The following is a 23,777-nucleotide window of genomic DNA, read 5'->3' on the forward strand; positions in this document are numbered from 1 at the left end:
CCTAGTTGCCAGAGCTTGCAGAGAGCAGTTCGTTGATCAGTGCTTCGCCTAAGCCATCTCTCCAAATCCCCAATACACCCAACAGTAACACAATCCTTACCATCATCCTTACTACCACCATCTGATTGCTTTTCTTCAATCCAGCCTTATATGTCTTGCCTTCACTTCACTCTAAATATGAACACCAACACCGAATCCAAAATAATTCCATCTGTGTCTAATCGTTAACAGGAAAAATTATGAATCAGAATGTAGAAGGCTTCAAATACTGTACTTTGCTACTAGGTCAACTGAAGGGAGATAAATGTGAAGCTATTGTAAGAGGGAGAGCAAGAGAATAAAGCTAAGGGAGGAAAATGTGAGTTAACTGATTTTCATATATCCACAGGACTCTTTCACTACAAAAATATGGTACACTATTTCCTTGGAGTGAAACAGAAACAAATTTTTAGGTCAAAATCTGACTTATAACTTGCATCATGAATGTGACCAAAACAGATGAAGAGTTGGCAGATGAAGAAATAATGCAACATGTAATAGAACAAAGTCTGCTAGAAATCTGTACACAGGATCCTTGCATGCCTTCTGTTGAAGTGGAGGATTTCAGGTACAGTGTGATAATATTCTTACCTCTACCCTATGTCAATTCACCACTCTTCATTAATTGCAGCCTTGTTCTGTTAAATATTATTCAGGTGTACTGAACCAGTGTTTCCATCCTTGCCTGCAAAAATAATTTATTCAGACTATAATTAGCAACAACTTATGTGCAAATTATATTGTTGTTTCTATCAGATATAATAAGAAAATACCTTAGTTGCAAACCTGATTTCTCCCTGGTGCTCAGTGAATCATGCCAAGCTTTGATAGTAGTGATTCAAATTATTTATGTAACATAACCTTTCAGATTTGAATGCTGAAAATATTGTCCAGAGCACTCACATTCCAGACTTCTAAACTTAATTTTTTAAACAGCAGCCCTGCCTCCCAACTGAACTACTGACCTTAGCAAATATTCAGTGGCTCCTTCAGACTTTTACTTTCACAGAAACCACGCCTTGCATTTGGTCACCAGCGGTAAAGCAGTTATTTATTTCAACGGGAAAGGGCAGTCATTTTTTAGCCAATTTTTTCTTCTCTTCTGAAGGTGCTAAATCTTGCTGGGGCATAGCTGTCCAGGTACTGGCCATCCCCAGCACCTCATCCAAATGGTTAACTTTCATATATTGGCATTGTATCCATCATGGAAGACCCAATCCTGTCTTCACCTGGTGACCACACAGAACCACTTTCCCCTCGAGGTCACCAGATAATGATCAAGAATAAGAACCTGGTAGATTGTTTTCTCCCTGTGTAGTCCAAGATACAGAGAATAATTGTATTGTCGGAACAGCACCCTGGCAAAGATCAGGCTGACTCAGCACAGACTAGTGTGAGTCCTTTTCATGATCCATAGGGCTCAACATCACACTGTAATTTGTATTTACCCACTGAAGGAGCTCTGGCACATCTTTTTACATAGAAAGACTTAAAGAAATTGTATCAGGTTCTCAAAGAGCAAGAGAGTTAACGTAACCCAACGCTAATCTAGCAACAGGTAACATTTAAGTTTCAAACATGTAATGTATTCCTGGTGTTTGCATATATCTGGGTGTATTACCTATATTTGAAATAACTATTTCATGTTAGATCATTTAAAAATGATTCAGAAAGGAAAATAATTGGACTACTCAATGCCTATCCATCACTGAGGTTTGAACACCTTAAACACATTGGTATAAAATAAGTAATTTAACCCGTGCATTACCAAATGTACAGCAATAGTAAATTCTGAACATATCTGAAATGTGCAGTTCATACATAATCTTGCTTTTGTGTGCAGGTTCTTACCAAGTAAAGAGAACAGGAAGATTGTCGAAGCAATAAAGACAGGTGAATTAATGTTCAACTATAGATGGTTTGATATTAAACAGAATTTTTAAGCCGTGCATCTAAAACTGTAGAAATCTGAGTAAACATTTACTTGATGGCAGTAACTTACTTTGTTGGCTTTTTATCCGTGTCTTATTTATTTTGGAGTTTGGAGTCTCTTGAATGCAGCAAATTCAACCAAAAAGAGCATTCTAATTTTCCTAACACATAGACAGCAAATATGACGATTAATCATATTGGAATCCCAAATGTTATCCCACAGTTAACAATGATTTGTGAATTTTAGTTTGCTTTCTAGTAGTTAATGTTTTCCTCCAGGAATTGTTAGGTGAATTGGCCATGCGGGAGGGGGAAGGTGAAAGGGGACTTACATTAAAATCATATTCCATTGAACTGATGGGAACACAAGTACTCACTGAAGCATCAACCTCCCCAGGGCAAAATACATTTTCCTGCCACTTGCACTTCCAGTATTTGTCTCATAATGTACTTTGACACCAGAATATTGCTGTCATAGTATGGCATTCCTGTTGTGCCAGGACACAGTCTGATCTTCATGCACTGAGATTGAGCGTATTTGTTCTATGAGCTGGAATGTGCTTGAGAGATTGTCCAAATTCTTGAAATTGTTTTCTTGTTGTCATCATCCTATAAATGGCATGACTAAAGAATATTTAATTTCTAGGTCAGGAAGCAGATGTGCGTCAGCTGTCCATTCATTGCTTTGCGTTTAATGAAGCTGATGACAGAGGCTGGTTTCCCCTGCATGAAGCAGCTGTACAGCTAAATCAGGCAATTCTTGGAGCCACTTTCGAAGGTAACCATGAGAGTTTTAATGTTGATGTTAGTTTATCTGAAGTCAAGCATGAAAACATTGATTGTGATTTATATAATGATTAATTACCTCTTCAGATGTGCCCTACCTCTCAACTGTTGTTGCTTCCAAAGCAGTGGAAAGGTCATCAGTATCAACTCATGATGGACAAGGGATAATACTGATATCCGTTAATGAGTGTTGACAGCCAATTTCACCATTGGGAGCATTGTAGCTTAGGAATTGGGAGTCTGTAGCTAAGCCAAAACCTGCATCCACTCGATATCGATGCTTCAGGCGGGATAGAGAGGGAGGTAAAAGTGGTGGAGGAGTTGCATTACTGGTCAAAGAGGATATCACAGCTGTGCTGAAGGAGGGCACTATGGAGGACTCGAGCAGTGAGGCAATATGGGCAGAACTCAGAAATAGGAAGGGTTCGGTAACAATGTTGGGGCTGTACTACAGGCCTCCCAACAGCAAGCGTGAGATAGAGGTACAAATATGTAAACAGATTATGGAAAGATGTAGGAGCAACAGGGTGGTGGTGATAGGAGATTTTAATTTTCCCAACATTGACTGGGATTCACTTAGTGTTAGAGGTCTAGATGGAGCAGAATTTGTAAGGAGCATCCAGGAGGGTTTTCTAGAGCAGTATGTAAATAGTCCAACTCGGGAAGGGGCCATACTGGACCTGGTGTTGGGAAATGAGCCGGGCCAGGTGGTTGACGTTTCAGTCGGGGACTACTTTGGGAATAGTGATCACAATTCCGTACGTTTTAGAATACTCATGGACAAAGACGAGAGTGGTCCTAAAGGAAGAGTTTTAAATTGGGGGAAGGCCAACTATACCAAAATTCGGCAGGAGCTGGGGAATGTAGATTGGGAGCAACTGTTTGAAGGTAAATCCACATTTGATATGTGGGAGGCTTTTAAAGAGAGGTTGATTAGCGTGCAGGAGAGACATGTTCTGTGAAAATGAGGGGTAGAAATGGCAAGATTAGGGAACCATGGATGACAGGTGAAATTGTGAGACTAGCTAAGAGGAAAAAGGAAGCATACATAAGGTCTAGGAGGCTGAAGAAAGACGAAGCTTTGAAAGAATATCAGGAATGTAGGACCAATCTGAAACGAGGAATTAAGAGGGCTAAAAGGGGTCATGAAATATCTTTAGCAAACAGGGTTAAGGAAAATCCCAAAGCCTTTTATTCATATATAAGGAGCAAGAGGGTAACTAGAGAAAGGATTGGCCCACTCAAGGACAAAGGAGGAAAGTTATGCGTGGAGTCAGAGAAAATGGGTGAGATTCTAAACGAGTACTTTGCATCGGTATTCACCGAGGAGAGGGACATGACGGATGTTGAAGTTAGGGACAGATGTTTGATTACTCTAGGTCAAGTCGGCATAAGGAGGGAGGAAGTGTTGGGTATTCTATAAAGCATTAAGGTGGACAAGTCCCCAGGTCCGGATGGGATCTATCCCAGGTTACTGAGGGAAGCGAGAGAGGAAATAGCTGGGGCCATAACAGATATCTTTGCAGCATCCTTAAACATGGGTGAGGTCCTGGAGGACTGGAGAATTGCTAATGTTGTCCCCTTGTTTAAGAAGGGTAGCAGGGAAAATCCAGGTAATTATAGACCGGTGAGCCTGACGTCAGTGGTAGGGAAGTTGCTGGAGAAGATACTGAGGGATAGGATCTATTCCCATTTGGAAGAAAATGAGCTTATCAGTGATAGGCAACATGGTTTTGTGCAGGGAAGGTCATGTCTTACCAACTTAATAGAATTCTTTGAGGAAGTGACAAAGTTGATTGATGAGGGAAGGGCTGTAAATGTCATATACATGGACTTCAGTAAGGCGTTTGATAAGGTTCCCCATGGTAGGCTGATGGAGAAAGTGAAGTCGCATGGGGTCCAGGGTGTACTAGCTAGATGGATAAAGAACTGGCTGGGCAACAGGAGACAGAGAGTAGCAGTGGAAGGGAGTTTCTCAAAATGGAGACGTGTGACCAGTGGTGTTCCACAGGGATCCGTGCTGGGACCACTGTTGTTTGTGATATACATAAATGATTTGGAGGAAAGTATAGGTGGTCTGATTAGCAAGTTTGCAGACGACACTAAGATTGGTGGAGTAGCAGATAGTGAAGGGGACTGTCAGAGAATACAGCAGAATATAAATAGATTGGAGAGTTGGGCAGAGAAATGGCAGATGGAGTTCAATCAGGGCAAATGCGAGGTGATGCATTTTGGAAGATCCAATTCAAGAGTGAACTATACAGTAAATGGAAAAGTCCTGGGGAAAATTGATGTACAGAGAGATTTGGGTGTTCAGGTCCATTGTTCCCTGAAGGTGGCAACGCAGGTCAATAGAGTGGTCAAGAAGGCATACGGCATGCTTTCCTTCATCGGACGGGGTATTGAGTACAAGGGTTGGCAGGTCATGTTACAGTTGTATAAGACTTTGGTTCGGCCACATTTGGAATACTGCGTGCAGTTCTGGTCGCCACATTACCAAAAGGATGTAGATGCTTTGGAGAGGGTGCAGAGGAGGTTCACCAGGATGTTGCCTGGTATGGAGGGCGCTAGCAATGAAGAGAGGTTGAGTAGATTAGGATTATTTTCATTAGAAAGACAGAGGTTGAGGGGGGACCTGATTGAGGTGTACAAAATCATGAGAGGTATAGACAGGGTGGATAGCAAGAAGCTTTTTCCCAGAGCGGGGGATTCAATTACTAGGGGTCACGAGTTCAAAGTAAGAGGGGAAAAGTTTAGGGGGGATATGCGTGGAAAGTTCTTTACGCAGAGGGTGATGGGTGCCTGGAACGCGTTGCCAGCGGAGGTGGTAGACGCGGGCACCATAGCGTCTTTTAAGATGTATCTAGACAGATACATGAATGGGCAGGAAGCAAATAGATACAGACCCTTAGAAAATAGGCGACATGTTTAGATAGAGGATCTGGATCTGCGCAGGCTTGGAGGGCCGAAGGGCCTGTTCCTGTGCTGTAATTTTCTTTGTTCTTTGTTCTTTGTTGTTCAATATTCATGCATCTTTCAACAGGGGAAGCCTAGTTGATTTTTTTCAGCTTCCGGGCAAGGAGATCAGTTGTAATGCTGTAATTGCTGCCTTGACTAGTAATCTGTGAATTCAACGTAGACAAAGGATCAAACTTGGACCTTTTTGTCCATCAGAGCTTACCCACAAAGTTAGTGGGGAGAAATAATCCGACTCTGAATGCTCGCCCATTATATGCCCAGTTGTTAAATATGTTTTTAAAGTAATATATTGAATTGTTCAGTTAGCCTTACTTTGACTGTTAGCAATTATTAAAAAGCTATTAAATGTTGCACTCAATTGCTGTTTGCAACTGGATTAAGGTTTCTTGAGTAATATGTAGAGATAAATAAAGTCAGATAGCTTTCACAGTTCAGTAGTTTCCTTTCATAGAAAGACAGAGGTTAAATAAGTTACCTTATAAAAAGTTGAGGGGTGATAGATATCGGACAGATGTGAGAGGTAGTTTCTTTACTCAGAGAGTAGTAAGGGCGTGGAACGCCCTGCCTGCAGCAGTAGTAGATTCGCCAACTTTAAGGGCATTTAAGTGGACATTGGATAGACACATGGATGAAAATGGAATAGTGTAGGTCAGATGGTTTCACAGGTCGGCGCAACATCGAGGGCCGAAGGGCCTGTACTGCGCTGTAATGTTCTAAATTCTAAATTCTAAATTCTAAAAAGTAAAATACTTCAGATGCTGGAAATCTGAAATAAAAACAGAAAGTGTTAGAAATATTCAGAAGGTCTGGTAGCATCTGTAGAGAAACAGAGTTAATGTTTCAGGTCAATGACCTTTTATCAAAACTGTAAAGAGCTGGATAATCAACAGGTTTTAAGCAAGTACAGAGACAGGGAAGGGGACAAGAGGGGTAAGAACAAAAGGGAAGGTCCATGAGAGGGTGGAATGACAAAAGGGATGATGGTGCAAGGGAAAAGGGGATAGTAATGGGACAATTAAAGAAACAAAAGATGGTTCTAGATGATGGAACTAGCAGAATCATTACAATAGCTACTGTCTGAAAAAATGGGAGTGGTGGTTATGATCTGAACTTGTTGAATTCAATGTTGAGTCCAGAAGGCTGTAAAGGGTCTAATCAAAAGATGGGGTGCTGTTGCTCAAGCTTCCATTGAGCTTCATTGGAACAGTGTAGGAGGCCAAAGACAGAGAGGTTAGAGTGGGAGCAGGGCAGAGAAGTAAAATGACAGCAACTGGAAGCTAGGGGGTCATGCTTGCAGACTTAACAGAGGTGTTCCGCAAAGAAGTCACCCAGTCTGCATTTGGTCTCTCTCAACCACTCAATGGCCACTTAAGGACCTCTGCCCGCCGCCACGGGGATTTTACCATTGGTAAGCAGACGTCCCAGGCCCAAGAGAAGCCGCCTGATGAAAGACGATGTTTTTATAACCCAGAAACCTTTTTGCAAACTTCTGTTCCGAGCTCACCTTGCAACTAATATGTATCAATATAACTCCATGAGGAATGATTTTACACATTTCACAGTCTTAGACTGAGTTTCCAAAAGTTGCTGAGAAATGTTGCAAGTGAGTTGGGACTCTGTCCTTTTTTGTTCTGAACAGGTAGAACAATTCATACAGAATATTTGTTGTGCTGTATTTGTATCTTATTCTTTTTTCTTCAATTATCTTATTGGTAAATAAGCCTCAGCGTTGCACTAAAGACTGTTTGGGTGGAGCTTGAAGCCATAATCTTCTGACTCAGAGGTAAAAGTGCTATCAACTGAACCAAACTGACTCTGGTTGATGCAAGTTGGGGCTAATTGCCAAATGTGAACATGATAACCTGTACACAGCAGTGAGTAAAGATTAAATTTGGATTCATAAAAGTTTCAGTCTGTTTACAGAAAGTAGAGTCTAGCCATGAACATGAAATGATGTGAAAGAAGAAAGCAAACTTCACAAAGGCAAGGGGCAAAAACAAAATCCTTTTTACAGATAGATTTATTTAGCTCCTACCTATATGCAGGGAAGGTTTAGCTGTGGGGTTTTAAAGTTTTCAATCAGCATTATACTTTCTGTGGTAGTCCATAAATTATATTAGTTAGAAGTAATTAATTCAGCATCTTAATAATCCTAGCTTTAATGATTTCTACTTTTTAGTGGAAGAATTTCCTTCAGTGTATGGTGCTGAATATTCTCAATGTGATGGTTTTTAATGTTTGAGTGTTTTTTTATCTGTCATTCTAAACTCAATTTATTTTAACGTTTTCATAAGCAACCTTGTTAGGAGTTCCAAGCGATGTAAGTGAAATCCATATACATAACTTGCAAATCTGGCCTTCCTTGTACAAGGTTTTATACAAGTACCAATGTAATACATGTTTAAAATATATAGTAAGTGCCAACGGATGTACACACAAGGGACATCACTCTAGCTACAAAGAACAGAACAATGTGACATACCCATATCTCTAAACTAATAATCATTGCAATTTACCATCTGACACTTCATGGAGTTCAGGTGAGATTGATAATAGTTGATTTTTAACTGTGTTTGAATTACCAAATTTATGTTTTTAATTCTAACTAAGGTTTCATTTCATTGCAGCTTCTCATACTAGTACTCGGGAGCGGAAGACCCTGAAGGGTGAAACCCCTCTCTTTTTGGCGGTAGAGTTGAACCTTATAGATAATGTGCAGTATTTACTTGTGAAAGGCTGCAAACCCAATTCCAAGGATGAAGAGGGCAATTCTGTTTTAATAGCTGGTGAATCTCTCTTTAGATCTGCGCTACTTAGCTTTATCAAAGAGAAGGATTGAAATCTAAATCAATTTAATTACTTTACAAACGTATTGCTAACTCCTGATTTAATGTTGGTGTCATTCGCATTCCAGAAGTACAAGGAGAGAGCCAACTGTGTAACAGCCCCGACAACCAATTTTATCTGCAGCACCTGTGGAAGAGTCTGTCACTCTGGAATTGGCCTTTATAGCCACTCCAGGCGCTGCTGCACAAACCACTGACCACCTCCAGGCGCTTACCCATTGTCTCTCGAGACAAGGAGGCCAAAGAAGGCTAGCTCCTGATTTAATGTTGGTGTCATTCGCATTAAATGTTTGTTGTTCCTCTGGGTTTTCATATTTTTCTACTCCTAAATTATAGAATCATAGAATAGCACAGCAAAGAAGGAGCCATTCACCCCATTGAGTCTGTGCCGTCATTTTCTTCACTCTTAGTTAGTTTTGTTTTTATCTTATTTTATACCCATATTTCCAATGAGATCTATAAACCAGGGCTCATCTGCCTCATCATATCAATGTAAAAGATCCATGACTTATTCAAAGGGAAGCAGGGAACTGTGGCAGTTCCAGTGCCCTAGTCAGCATTCATGCCTCAATCAACATTACTACAAAAAAAAATCATGCAGCTTATAGAATGTTTGTAAGACATTGATGTGCCATAGTTTCCGATGTAACAACTGTGACTACATCTCAAAAGTAATCTGTTGGTTCTGAAGTGCTTTGAGAGATCCTGAGGAATCATATAAATGCAAAAACAAAATCAGAAAAAGCTGAAAATGCAAAACAGGTCAGTCAGCATCTGCAATGAGAAGTCTTTTGGATGAGATGTTAAACTGAGGCCCTGTCTGCCCTCTCAGGTGGATGTAAAAGATCCCATGGTACTATTTTGAAGAAGAGTAGGGAGTTATCCTGGAGTGCTGCCTAATATTTATCCCGCACTCAACATCACAATAACAGCTGGCCATTATCACATTGATGTTTGTGGGAGTTTGCTGTGTGCAAAGTGGCTGCAGCACTTTCTACATTACAACAATGACTACACTTTGAAAGTATTTCATTGACTGTAAAGTGCTTTGGTGGCCCTGTGGTTGTGAAAAGTGCTATATAAATGTAAGTCTTTCTTTTTTATTATCTCTTCATACACCCTTCAAAACCTATCTTTTCTCTTAACAGATGCTGATTAACCTGTACATTTACAGAATCCTCTGCTTTTATTTCAAATGTCCAGCATTTGCTATTTTTTAAAATATCACAATAGAAATACAAGTACTTTTCTTTCTTTATGAGGCTTTGTTAATTATGGAAAAGTGGGACAGAAGAAAATGGGCACAAGTATAAAATGGACTGACGTATCTCTCTGAAATCATTAGCTTAATCCCGAGTGAGGTTGTTTGAATGTTGGACAGTATATTGATGTGTTGAATGTGATTTATAAAGTAGTCGAACTAACGGATGACATATGGGTAGAAGTGGGTAAAGGTGGAAAGTTAACTCGTAAGGCCTGTTCTACCCTATCGAAGAGTATTTCACATTAAAATGATTACACAGTCACAAGACAGCAACCCAATCGATCTTTCACTCTTGACCAAAACAAGAAGCAACAGGATCAGCAGAGGGGGGCATAAAATTAAGGTTGTGGAAATATTAAGTGTTTATAGGCACAAAAACATCTGCTTATTTATTGTACTGTAGTGCAGTTAGTAAAAAACCATGGGAAAACTTGGTGACCTGCTAAAGTACAATGTTTTAGCTCATCAATCTGCTCTGCTACAGAGAGGAATGGCATGGATTTGAGCCCATGATTTCTCAGTAGATGCTGTTTTCTTGATCAGATTGGACGCAATGAACTTAAAGCTCGATGATTCCTTCACAGAAATGGAAATAAAATTGAGTAAGTGAGTCAGCTGAAGCTCAGGGTTCCTTGTTCATGCTTACCAGGGGTTATTTAAAGAATTTTTTTTATTCCTTCATGGGATGTGGGCATCACTGGCAAGGCCAGCATTTCTTGCCTATCCCTAATCGCCCTTAAGATGGTGGTGAGCTGCCTTCTTGAACTACTGCAGTTGTAGAAAAGCTGAAGCAAAGTGCCAGCCTACTCTTTCAGTCAGGGAATTATATGTGCAATTGGTGGGTGGTAGTCGGTGGAGAGGACAGTGGAGGGAGAGAGAAAGTAGTAACCGGATTAGAAAAAATTTTAAACAAAGGGAAACAGAGGAAAATTGTAGAGAGGATCTAATACTTCATAAATAAGACAGGAGATTTCCAATTACCAGAGAGATTTTTCTAAATTTATCATAATCAATACCCAACGTATTGTTAAAAATGTTTACAATTTGTAATTTTCTTTATATGTTAGTCGAATTCTGAATGCAGCCTAGCCAGTGAGACCCATTTTCTCCTTTCAAAGCTATCAGAAATGGATCACTTGATGCTACCTCATTGCTGTTACGTTTTGGGGCAGCTGTGAATTTGGAGTGCATTAATAAGAGGACAGCCCTGCATGAAGCTGCCAAACTGGGTAGAAAGGATTTAGTGGATTTGCTAATCCAAGCCAGAGCGACTATAGACCCTAGAAGTGCCTTTGGACTCACCCCGCTAGCTCTTGCTGCACAGAATGGACATACAGAAGTGGTGAAACTTCTACTGCAAAAAGGTAATGCATTATTTGTATAGTTTTTAAGCTACTGATTAGGGACCACCCATGGTTCTTGTTACTTGACTAGAGCAATGTCTGATGGTTAAAACCGAAGCATAGTGATCCACTGTCAGTCAAGGCTCAACAAGATGGTGCAAGACCTCAGTGTCTTGCTTGACGCTAGCTGAGGTACAAACCCCACTTTCAATGCATCATCAATGATTGGAACATAGGAATTGCTAGACAAGAAAAGACCAAGGTCCATCACAATTAATCTACAACAGAACCAGATGCAAGGAATATCCCGTGGTGGAGAGTTTTGGGAACCATAAGTTCATTTCCTGTTCCTCCCAAGTAGGCTACACCGTGCCATAGAATAATAGGAGGTCATTTGGCCCATTGTGCTGGTGTCAGCTCCTTGAAAGAGCTATCCATATGTCCAATCTGCTGCTTTTTCCCCTGCAATTTCTTCTCCTTCAAGTATTTATCCAATCATGGCTCAAATTACACACATACACTATCTCAAAATGTTATTTTCTAAAAGAAACTATCCAAGTTACATTTGAATGAATCAATACTGTTACGACCAGGTGAGAAAGGTGTCTAGGGGTCTCTTTCAGCCTTCACCTGGTCTTATTGTAACAGGGTTTGATTTTTAAATACACTGTGTTTTGAGCTCCCCCCTTGGTGAATCCTTGTTCACCATTTCCAATTATAAGGCAAAGAAATGAGCACACCAGGTTTTCTTAGGTTTAAAGAAGAATAGTGAAATTTATTAAAACTTAAACTCTAATTCAGTTAACGCCTACAGATACGCTGCACCCATGCTAGCATGCATATGCGATACGCACATGCAAATTGAGACAGAAAAGAGCAGAAGAAAAGATAAGTAGAGAGGTTTGAAGCATTATCAGAAGAGTGTCTTGTTACTGTGCTTCGAGCTCGCTGTAGTCCTTGATTGTTGGTAGTCTTGCTTTTCATTGGGGCCCAGTATTCTTCTTAAACCTTGTTCACTGTAGGAGACTTTTGTCTCTTGGGGTTCATATGTCTTCAATGGTTTCTGAAGCTGGTGAGAGCGAGATGAGAGCAGACAGGAGAGAGGTCTTTTCAGTCCAGGAGCAAACAGCTTTCTGAGTTCAAATTCTTTGTGGCAATTTCAAATTTTTAAAAAAGCCAGTTAGTCATGTGACTTAACTGGTCTGACCAGGTCTTCTGTGTACTGGCGAAGCAGGGACTGGGTCCTTTGTTCCAACACTGTCTGCTAGTATGTAAAAAAAGATCTTTCCGGCGAGGGGCCAGGCAATTCCTTGTGATAGGCCCTCTTTTCTTCCCAGCAGCAATTTTAAGTTTTAATGTTCATGTGGTGAAATAATGCGTGCCTCATTGGCAGGTGGGAGCCTGCATGACAATACCAACTGGTTCCTTCATCTCCCTAGGGAACCTGTTTCATAGATTTCACTCAGTCACTGAAATATTGTTTCCACGGATTAGTTTTAAAGTTACCCCATTCAAGTCCAGGTCATGTCCTCTAGCTCTACTGTTCCTTAGTCCACTTCCAAAACACTGCCCATCTCTGGCCCTACTAAACCCCCATCACTGCTGTAAATCTAATCCAAGCCTTCATCACCTCCAAACTATACTTTTGTAATGCCACCAAAACTGCAACCTACGTAAACTCCAACTCATCCAGATCTCTGCTGTCTACATCACATGCTGCACAAAATCCCTCACCAATCACCTACATCCTTGACGATCCACTAGCTCCTCATCCCCCAGCACATTTACTTCAATATCCTAGTCCTGATCTTCAAATTATTTTGTGGTCTTACTTCCTCCTATTCTGCAACATCCTCAAGCCCCAAATCTCTACTTGTATTAAAATAAAAACAGAAAATGCTGGAAATGCTCATCAGATCAGACAACATTTGTGGAGGGAGAAACTGAATTAATGGGCTCGATTTTACCAGCCCCTCGGCGTCGTGTTTCGGAGCAGGGAGGCCCTTGAAATGTTTGCAGGAGCTGCCCGCCCTGACCCACGACACCGAGAAAGCCCCGCTGGATATTAGCGGCAGTGACGAGGCCTCAGTGTGCGGCGGGGCCTTCATTAAAATATTTAAATGAGGGTAATAAAAATGCTAATTAAATTACCTGCTCCCGGTGGCTGCCCCATGCCAATTTTACAGCCTGTGGCCGCAACACGTGCGCCTTCGGAACACCGTATAGAATTCCGAGGCGAGACACTGGTGGGGAGGGGGGAGGAGTCAAATATCAGGGCGAAGGGGCAGCAGGAAAACATTTTTCATTGGCTGTAGGGATGGTGGGAAGGGGTTTAGTGTCAAAGGGAATAAGGTTTAGAGGGAAAAAGTCATTACTGATAACTAATGTTTTGGGGGATGGGAGAGGGGATTGCAGCTGTGGACAAATCTTTATTTCAATTTTTATAGAAACGGCACCTTTAAAAATTTAAGTTTCTCCTGAAGGGCTTGACGTCCTTTAAAAATGGTGTCTGCACAGTGGCGCCAGACGCCGTTGCCGGGGAGGTGGCAGCCACCCCTTCTACATCATCGGGGGCGGCCGCTCTGGCCCCTCCATTTAAATGAGCCCCTGTGCATAATATCGCGGGAGTGCTGCGGCGACACTTCCGTATCGGAAAGTCGCCAACTTCACAGCGCGCCACCGTGGAGCGCGGTGGGGTGATAAATTTCAGCCCACTGTTTCAGGTTGATGACCTTTCATCAGAACTAGGAAAAATTAGAAATGTAATAGGTTTTGAGCAAGTAAAAGGGGTAGGGTGGAAAAAGAACAAAAGGGAATGGCTGTGATAGGGTGAAAGACAGGATTAAATGACAAATCAGAAAGCAAAAAGAAGGGAAAAACAAAAGTAAAACCAAAACCTGCAAAGAAAACTGAACAAAATGGGGGCAGAGATTACTGTCTGAAATTGTTGAACTCAATGTTGAGTCCAGAAGGCTGTAGAGTGGCTAATCACTCCCTTTGTCCCTGCACCACCAACTCTTTTGTAATTTAATGACAAAGTTGGCAGGGGGGGTTGATTCTCATCCCCTGGTTGCTGGCTGTAGCGGTCTGTAGGCTTGGGAGGGGTGGGGGGGGTGTGGTCCCATTCGCTGACGGATCTTCTCTTGATATTTTTTAGGGAGATAGAGAGAGAGTGTTGATGACCATGTTGATAAAGCCATTCCAGGTAATTCAATCACTGATAGCAAGCCATTGTTCTGGCTGGGCTTTGTTGAACTTTTCATCTCCAGTTCAGTCTCCCGATGTTTCAAATGTAAATTGCAGTGGTCACCTTGGCTGCTACTTTTTTTTTAAAGTTAACTCATAGGATTTTTCCATCAAAAGTCTGATGTAAGTTTCCAACCGATGAAATTAATATTTCCCATTTGGCATGTGGCATTTTCCTGACACCTCCATACCACGCAGAATGAAATGCGATGATGGGAGCATTTCATTAAAAGAATGGAAAAGAAAAAAGAGGAAAAAACACATTGATTTTCATTCACTCCCAAATTCACTCATGAATCTTAGAATTGTTGCAGCTAGTATTTCTCCGCAACAGCAATGCTGATTTAATTTCCTTTTCTCTTGGAGTCTGTCTGGGATGGTTATGTGTTGTCAAATGAGGCTAAAGTTTCTTAGTATCAATTTGTAATACCCTGGAGAGGTGCATCTCAATAAACGTTTGGTTGTTGGGGAAGCTTGGCGGCTGCAAATTTCCTTGATTGTCTAAGGCAAATTCTCCTGTATGTACAAGCTTCAATCCCTCAGCTGTTGATTTTGCAACATGTGGCTTTAACCATTCAGGTTCCAGTACCTTGCTCATTTCTCTCCTTATCGTGGTATTGGGTAATAAATTGGTTTTAAGCCCCTGTGAGGTGTCTGAAATTTCCTCTGGGCCCTTGTTTTTGCTGGATTCTGAAGTGAAATTGTTGAATTTGATTAGCTTTGGGCTTGGGCCCTGATCATTGGGTTTTGCAGTGGGTAGATCCACCCTGACCTCACTTTTAGTGTTCTGGTGAATCATACAAGTGCTGGTCACTTTAGGGCATTTTTGTTTCCCTTCTCCCTTTACTGTGGGGAGGTCTCTTTGCTAATCTGCCCCATGTCTTCTGGGGCATTCCTGCTTGCAGATATCTGTCCAGCTTTCATTGCACTCCCCTGCGGCACTTTGACTAGGTGAGGCATGCCCTCACTGTTGGTCTGCCTTTTTCGGAACTTTCCTTGTCCCTGTAGGTTTCTGTAAATGCTGTTAGCAGCCTGGTTAGGGTGCTTCTTTGGCCTGCATTTACGTAGGAGGGTGTGGAGTCTAAGTTTTCCAACATTTCAGGGTTGGCTGACCAGACAGTAGGGGGAGTTACATTTGGGAAGCCTCCTGGCCCTCCTTTTACCTGTCCACACTGCCCTTTTCGTCCCTTTCCTCCCTAACTGTCTGACAGACCTCTGCTTGTCTGTCCTCTTTTGTTTTCAGCAGGAGTCCCTCACAATCCACCAGCATTCTGCTGAGGGGTTGCCCAAAAGCTGGTACAGAATTAGGGGTGCAGATTTTACTGCAGGTTGGGGCTTTGCCACAACCTGGCACATGTGGCAAGTTTTACAGAACTCCACCACATCTTTGTGGAGTTTTGGCCAGTCAAAATGCTGTCTTATGTGGGCTTTGGTTTTTCATACACATTTGGGCAATAAATGCTGTCCTAGCCAGCAATGCCCACATCCCATGAACAAATTTAAAAAAATGTCCCGCCATTGGAAGCTTGTGGGCCATTCTTATTATTTCTTTATGGTACCTCGGCGACACCACTAGCTGGTCCACTCTTTTTCTGCAGACCTGTGAGGAAGGCTCCACTTCCTCATTAGCATCTCATTCTTCAAAATCGTAGCACTTAGGGAATCACTCTGTTTCAGTTTCGGTTTGGGCAGTCTATGCTAACTTCTTTAATACTGGGTCAGCTTGCTGAGTCTCATCTAGGGAAGATTTGTTTAACCCATTCCTTGGGTCCTTTAACTTTCCAAAGAAGGTTTCAAACGACCAGACAGCAGGGTCAGCAACAGTTCAGTCTCCTCTGAGGGAACTGGTTTGGCCATGGACTGAGTCGCTACACAATCAGGGGAAATGCTGGGGATGATCTCTTGCAATTGTCCTGTCTCCCTGACCTCTTTCAGCCTCTCTACCACTACTGGGGAAGCTACCACCTTCTAAAGCCTAGCTACCTGACCCGAACCCGACTAGACCCGACTACATGTGTTGGGTTCGGGTCGAAATTCCGAGTCCAGCATTCGGGCTCTGGTCAGGTCAGGCTAGACAGTGCTGCTTCCGGGAAGTCACGGGATCAGGCTTACCCGTGATTCCCTACAACTCCATCTGCAGGAATAGCCTGCTGCCGGAACTGATGAAGGATATTCGTGTTGGGTCGGGCAAAAAAAAATTAAAGGACTCGGGCTCGGGTCAGATTTGGGTTGGCTGTGGTCAGGTCGGGCTTGGGTCAGGTTTTAACTTTAAACCCAAGTCAGGCTTTACCACCTTCGCCCCCACCAGATCATTACCCAGGAGCAGGTTGACCCCGTCCACAGGCAAACTAGGGACAATCCCCATGGTCACCGGTCACGAAACTAGGTCGCACTCCAAGTGCACCTGATATAAAAGTACGGGTATACCCCACCCTCCGATACCATTCACTAACACTTTTGCATTCACTGCACTGTCTGGGGGAAAGGTCATGCCTTTTCCCAGCAGAAGGGATCGGGTGGCCCCTGTATCCCTGAGTATGATGATGGACTTGCTTGCCCCATTGAGGTGTATGGGGTTACTCTCCCTTTGGATACAAAATCTTGATAACTTTCAGGGATCTTGTTAAATTTTCTCGCACCCACAGCAGTATGTTTCCTGGATCTTATGCTGGTGCAGGGGAGTCGGTGACATCATGGTAATGTCAGTAAACTAGTAATCCAGAGCCCAGGCTAATGCTATGGGGATAAATAAAAGCAAAATACTGCAGATGCTGGAAATCTGAAACAAAAACAAGAAATGCTGGAAATACTCAGCAGGTCCGGCAGCATCTATGTAGAGAGAAGCAGAGTTAACATTTCAGGTCAGTGACCCTTCATCAGAACTATGGGGACATGGGTTCAAATCCCACCATGGCAGATGGTGAAATTTGAATTCAACTAATAAATCTGGAATTAAAAAGCTAATCTAATGGTGACTATGAACCCATTGTCGATTGTTGTAAAAACACAGCTGGTTCACTAATGCCCTTTAGGGAAGGAAATCTGCTCTCCTTACCTGGTCTGGACTACATGTGACTCCAGGCCCACAGCAATGTGGTTGACTTTTAAAATGCCCTCTGAAATAGCCTAGCAAGCCACTGAGTTCAGGGGCAATTCGGGATGGGCAATAAATGCTGGCCTAGCCAGCGATGCGCACATCCCACAAACAAATTTTAAAAAGTTAACGCCACAGCCTGCTCTGCTTTGTGCTTTCCATCAGGGCCCCTTCTCCTGCACTGGTCTGGTGTGCCCTGATTAATCCTACATGTTTTCCCCATTATTTCCAGCAGTCAGCTCAGAGGTGACCCTCCTTGTTACAGTGGAAATACACAGGTCTTCAGGTATCACTCTTGCTCTCAGCACTGCCTTTTTTGGCTTTGTGTCCAGCTTTTCTTTCTCATGCAGGGCTGTTTGGGCTCCTATCACCCTCCACCTTTTATCCTTTTCGGGGTTGTCATAGAGTAATAGAGAGATACAGCACTGAAACAGGCCCTTCAGCCCACCGAGTCTGTGCCGACCATCAACCACCCATTTATACTAATCCTACATTATTCCCTACCACATCCCCTCCTACATTAATCCCATATTCCCTACCATTCTCCTACCTACACTACGAGCAATTTACAATGGCCAATTTACCTAGCAACCTGCAAGTCTTTGGCGGTGGGAGGAAACCGGAGCACCCGGCGGAAACCCAGGCGGTCACAGGGAGAACTTGCAAACTCCACACAGGCAGTACCCAGAACCGAACCTGGGTCGCTGGAACTGTGAGGCTGCGGTGGGGGTGACTAGGGAAGAGTTTTCCTTGGGGTGAGGATTTATGTACCAGGGTAAATTCATCAGCCAGCACTGCGGCCTCCCTGACTCTTTGAACCTTTTGTTCCTCTACGTGGGTTTTAATAGAAAGGGGAAGTGGGTTTTTAAATTCCTCGAGAAGAATCACATCTCTGAGGTTTTCATATGTGGCTGTACATTAAGGGCTCTTAGCCACTGGTCAAAAGCCAGCTGCTTATTTCTTTCAAACTCAAGGTAAGTTTGATCAGGCTGCTTCTGGAGGTTTGGAATTTGTGGCTTGCAGTACTAGCTCATGTGCCCCGAGGATAGCATTTTTAATCAATTCATAATCTGATGAACTTTCATCTGGCAACAGTGAATAAACATCATGAGCTTTTCCTGTTAGCTTGCTTTGTACAAAAGGGTCCAGCTGTCGGCCGACCATTTCAACTGTCTTGCAAGCAACTGGATAAAGCTTCTTGAAGGAAAATCAGTGGCAAACCAGGGGGAGGCATTCAAAAGCGAGCTACTACAGGCACAGTGTAGGCATGTCACCACAAAGACAAAGGGTGGTACTGCCAAATCTAGAGCCCCCTGGTTATCCAGACGCTTACAGGGTAAGTTAAAGCAGAAAAAGAAAGCTTATGACGATCACAAAAATCTTAATACTTTAGAAAGCCTAGAGGAGTATAGAAAGTGCAGGATGAAGTAAAAAAAGAAAATTAGAAAAGTAAAGAGAGGACATGAAAAATTATTGGCAAGTAAAATCAAGGAAAACCCAAAGATGTTTTATCAGTACATTAAGAGCAAGAGGATAACTAAGGAAAGGGTAGGGCCTATTAGAGATGTTCAAGGGAACTTATGCGTGGATGCAGAAGATGTGGGCAGGGTTCTTAATGAGTTTTTTGTCTCTGTCTTCACAAAGGAGAGGGATGATGTAGACATTGTAGTTAAAGAGGAGGAGTGTGAAATATTAGTTATGATAAGCATAATGAGTGAGGAAGTACTAGAGAGTCTGACATCCTTGAAAGTGGCTAAATCACCAGGGCCGCATGGATTGCATCCCAGGTTGTTAAAGGAAGCCAGGGAGGAAATAATGGATGCACTGAGGATCATATTCAAATCCTCACTAGATACAGGAGAGGTACCAGATGATTGGAGGTCTGCGAATGTTGTACCATTGTTTAAAAAGGGTGCGAGGGACAGGCCAAATAATTATAGGTCAATCAGTCTGACCTCAGTGGTGGGTAAATTGTTAGAATCTATTCTGAGGGATGGGATAAACTGCAACTTAGAAAGGCATGGATTAATCAGGGATAGTCAGCTTGGATTTGTTAAGGGAAGGTCATGTCTTACTAACTTAATTGAGTTTTCTGAGGAAATAACAAGAAGGATTGATGAGGGTAGTGCAGTGGATGTGGTCTACATGGACATCAGTAAGGCATTTGACAAGGTCCCACATGGCAGACTGGTCAGTAAAATGAAAGCCCTTGGGATACAGGGGATTGTGGCAGGTTTGATCCAGAATTGGCTCAGGACCAGGAAACACAGGGTAGTAGTCGACGTATGTTTTTGTGAATGGAAAGCGGTTTCCAGTGGCGTTCCACAGGGCTCAGTGTTGGGTACCTTGCTGTTTGTGGTATATATTAATGATTTGGATTTAAATGTGGGAGGCATAAATGGGAAATTTGCTGATGACACAAAAACTGGCCGTGTAGTTGATAGTGAAGAGGATAGCCGTAGACTCCAGAAAGATATCAATGGTTTGGTTGAGTGGGCGGAAAAGTGGCAAGTGGAATTCAATCCAGAAAAGTGTGAGGTAATGCACTTGGGGAGGGCAAATAAAGCAAAGGAATACACAATAAACGGGAGGATGTTGAGAGGGGTAGAAGAAGTGAGAGACCTTAGACTGCATGTCCACAAGTCCCTTAAGGTGGCAGGACAGGTAGATAGAATGGTGAAGAAGGCATAAGGAATGCTTTCCTTTATTGGCCAAGGTATAGAATTCAAAAGCAGGGATGTAATGCTGGAACTGTATAAAACACTGGTTATACCACAGCTGGAGTATTGCGTACAGTTCTGGTCACTACATTACAGAAAGGACATAATTGCTCTGGAGAGAGTACAGAGGAGATTTACAAGAATGTTGCCAGGGCTCGAAAGTTGCAGCTATGAGGAAAGATTGGATAGGCTAGGGTTGTTTTCCTTAGAACAGAGTAGGCTGAGGGGTGACTTAATAGAGGTGTACAAAATTATGAGGGGCCTATATAGAGTAGACAGGAAGGACCTGTTTCCCCTGGTGGGGAGGTCAGTTACCAGGGTGCACAGATTTAAGGTGATTGGTAGAAGGATTAGAGGGGACATAAGGAAAACTTTTTCACTCAGAGGGTGGTGGGTGTCTGGAATTCACTGCCAGGAACGGTGGTGGAGGCAGAAACCCTCAATTCTTTTAAAAGGTACCTGGACATGCACCTGAAATGCTGTAACCAGCAAGGCTATGGACCAGGTGCTGGAAGGTGGGATTAGATTGGGCGGCTAGTTTTTTCGGCTGGCACGAACACAATGGGCTGAATGGCCTCCTTCTGTGCTGTAATTTTTCTATTGTTCGATGGTTCTACATTCCTCAAGTCTTCAATAGATAGGGCCTTTAACTTTTCCCAAGTTACTTCACCCTGGCTTGAGAAGGTACTGGTCTCCAATGCGGACATGTTAGTACTCTAGCAGCAAAAACCACCAGAAAACCTGTATTGAATATTTTTTTAAATTTTGGGAAGGATCAATTTGGTTTCCCACTTACAATTTCTCGTTTCTCTTTGGGTTACAACCCTGGACTATAGCCCCCAGATTTCTGTTATGGTCAGGTGAGGAGGGGGGGACTCAGGCTCCCCTTTCGCCCCTTCTCTTGTTTGACTGCAACAGGGTTTACTCCTTTTTTAAAAGAGTGGTTGTGCTTACTATCTCCATTATTGTTTCATTTTGTTCCTCTAACATGATTGCAAAAGAACCAATCAAACAGGTTTTCTTAAGTTTAAACAGGAAAGAGGTAAGTTTATTAAATTTAACAGTCTACTCTGATTAAAAATACTAAAAATATTCTACATATTCATGCACACATTCACACAGAGTCACACACATACAAATAGATTACAGAGGGAAACAAATTTGATGATTGGATTAAAATCCGGAATTAATGGAATTTAAATACAGTATGTGAATCCAATAGTCCTCAACTGAAGTAATAGTCTTGAAGTCCTCGCTCAGCCACGTGCATGGTGGTTGGCTTGCTTTGCTTTGCTCAGGGCTCCTGAAGGCAGGAGGGGGGTTTGATTCTCGTCCCCTGGATGCTGGCTTTAGCGGTCTGTAGGCTTGGTGGGGTGGGGGGGCTCCCAGTTGCAGCCGCAGCTGGATCTTCTCGATATTTTCTGAGGAGAGGGAGAGAGCCTGCTTTGTTGCTGGCTTTTCAGTTACTGCCTGTCTGCTGTCTGTGTGACAAAACTTAGTTTCTCCAGAGTTGCAGAAATAGTCACATGGTTCTATCAAACCCCTTTGTTTTTAATGAGGTATTTTCTGGAATCTTCTCTGGAATTCAAGGGGCTACATGCCCCAATTGTGTCCATCTACATTTGGAGCATTGCCTCTTTCAAAGTCATTGGGTGGGAATGGCCTTCATGGCCATGCTGATAAAGCCATTCTAGGTAATTAACTCACTGAGAGCAAGCCATTGCTCTGGCTGGGCTTTGTTCGACCTTTTGTCTCCAGTTCAATCTCAGTTCAAATGTAAATTTCGGTGGCCATCTTGGCTGCTACTTTTTTTTTAAAGTTAACTTGTAAGATTTTTCCATTAAAAGTCTAATGTAAGTTTCCAACCAATGAAATTAACATTTCCCATTTGGCATATAGAGTTTTCCTGATATTACCATCAAAATGGGTTATATCGATCAAGTTCGGGAGCCACATGAGTCCTTAATGAGTCTCATGTGGCTTTGGAGATGTAGGTTGTCCCAAACCTTCTGCTGCTGAAAGGCTATGCAAATATGACTTTAGAGCAGGAAGATCTTTGGTCTGTGCTGAGCTGCTGGGTGAACACCAGGACAACACCACATGTGTTATAATTGGTCTTTTCTACTTACAACACCAAATGTTCCTATGGCTTCAAACTGTTTTGTGCAGAATATTAGGAACTTTCACACTGCGGACTCTTGCTTTTTGGGAATTGGACTTATTCAAACGCATTTCACATTACTCTTTTACAGCTGACAAATAAAGACAGACATTCATGATCTCACTGTGAACTGAATTCAAACCAAGGTCTAAATATATAAGAATGGACATCATACCCCTGTCTCATCCAGCCTCACCTTACTTCTTACTTTAAACTAACTTGTCTCTATTTCACAGGAGCTGATGTCCTGTCTCAAGCTTCTGATGGTGTATCTGTGTTATTTGAAGCTGTTACAGTTGCGAACTCAGAATGCCTGGAACTGCTATTGGAATATGGGGCTGATGCCAATGTTCCTAAAAACTCTGGTCACCTGCCCATTCACAGGGCATCATACAGAGGGTACGATCAGTAAGTCTGAGAAAAATATTTCAGGCAGAACACAGCTACAGTGGTGATGTTTTTATTTCTAACAGTTAAAATAAAAACCTGAAGGGAAATTGCAGAGCTTTTTTTGAAAATGTTTATCAAATATTAAAATGCTGTGTCTGTAGTTTAATCAAATCTAAAGTTCACATTTTCTGGCTGCCTACTGTATATTTCGGTTGAAGGGACATATTCAAGGCTTTTACTGATGCAGGTTCCTCTGGGTTGCTAAAATTCCATTTGAGGTGGAATTTACTCACTCTCAATTTGGCTAGAAATCTGACCTTGGCTCAGTCATGTATATAATGAAATGGCCCAGATCATCAGACTTTGGAGGTGGAAGGAGCCTGAGTGTCAATGTGAGCTATGGCTGTATTCAGATGCTGCTTCTTCAAGTTTGTGGCAGGTGTATCTATTAGCAGGCGCTACCGCCTTTCTTGTCTAGTTTGTCATCCACAATCATTGTTCAAAACACAATAATATTCTTTTAGCTTCATCATTGAGTGTCTTCTGTACAAAATTCCTGTCGGCACAGGACAATGATAGTTTGGAAATCAGTCTACTGCTGTCTGACAATATTAATTCCCAGTATTCAAATAGGACCTCCTCAGAACTGTTACTTATCTCTGTAAGAGGCTAAAGCATTATTATAAGAATCTCATGCAAACCTTTTTCATAATGTTTCTGCATTAGAGATTTCCTCTGCTTTAGGACACGTGACAGCTTTTGATATTGCTCTAAGAAGCATTTGACGGCTGCTTTGTTTCTTCTACCTAACCCTTACCTATGGTGGAATAAAAACAGAAAATGCTGGAAATGCTCCCAGTCAAGTAGCATCTGTGGAGCAAGAAACAGAGTTAACATTTCCAGGTTGATGACCTTTCAGCAGATCTCTACCTATGGTGGGATGCTTCACCAAAAGCCCATCTGGGAATAGCAAAGCT

At 42.3% G+C, this 23,777-nt stretch overlaps 1 protein-coding gene across 1 annotated transcript in view; it reads left to right on the top strand.

Moving 5' to 3' along the window:
• The first annotated feature begins 479 nt into the window (after positions 1-479).
• The window catches only part of asb14a (ankyrin repeat and SOCS box containing 14a), a 31,759-nt gene continuing 8,461 nt past the window's right edge, over positions 480-23,777 (top strand). The window contains exons 1-6 of the mRNA XM_068052268.1: positions 480-607; positions 1,883-1,932; positions 2,618-2,749; positions 8,364-8,522; positions 10,965-11,210; positions 22,647-22,818. Of these exons, the coding sequence (XP_067908369.1) occupies positions 480-607; positions 1,883-1,932; positions 2,618-2,749; positions 8,364-8,522; positions 10,965-11,210; positions 22,647-22,818 (887 nt within the window). The remainder of the gene's footprint in view (positions 608-1,882; positions 1,933-2,617; positions 2,750-8,363; positions 8,523-10,964; positions 11,211-22,646; positions 22,819-23,777) is intronic.

Source organism: Heterodontus francisci, chromosome 19 (assembly GCF_036365525.1).
Source record: "Heterodontus francisci isolate sHetFra1 chromosome 19, sHetFra1.hap1, whole genome shotgun sequence".
NCBI lineage: Eukaryota > Metazoa > Chordata > Chondrichthyes > Heterodontiformes > Heterodontidae > Heterodontus > Heterodontus francisci.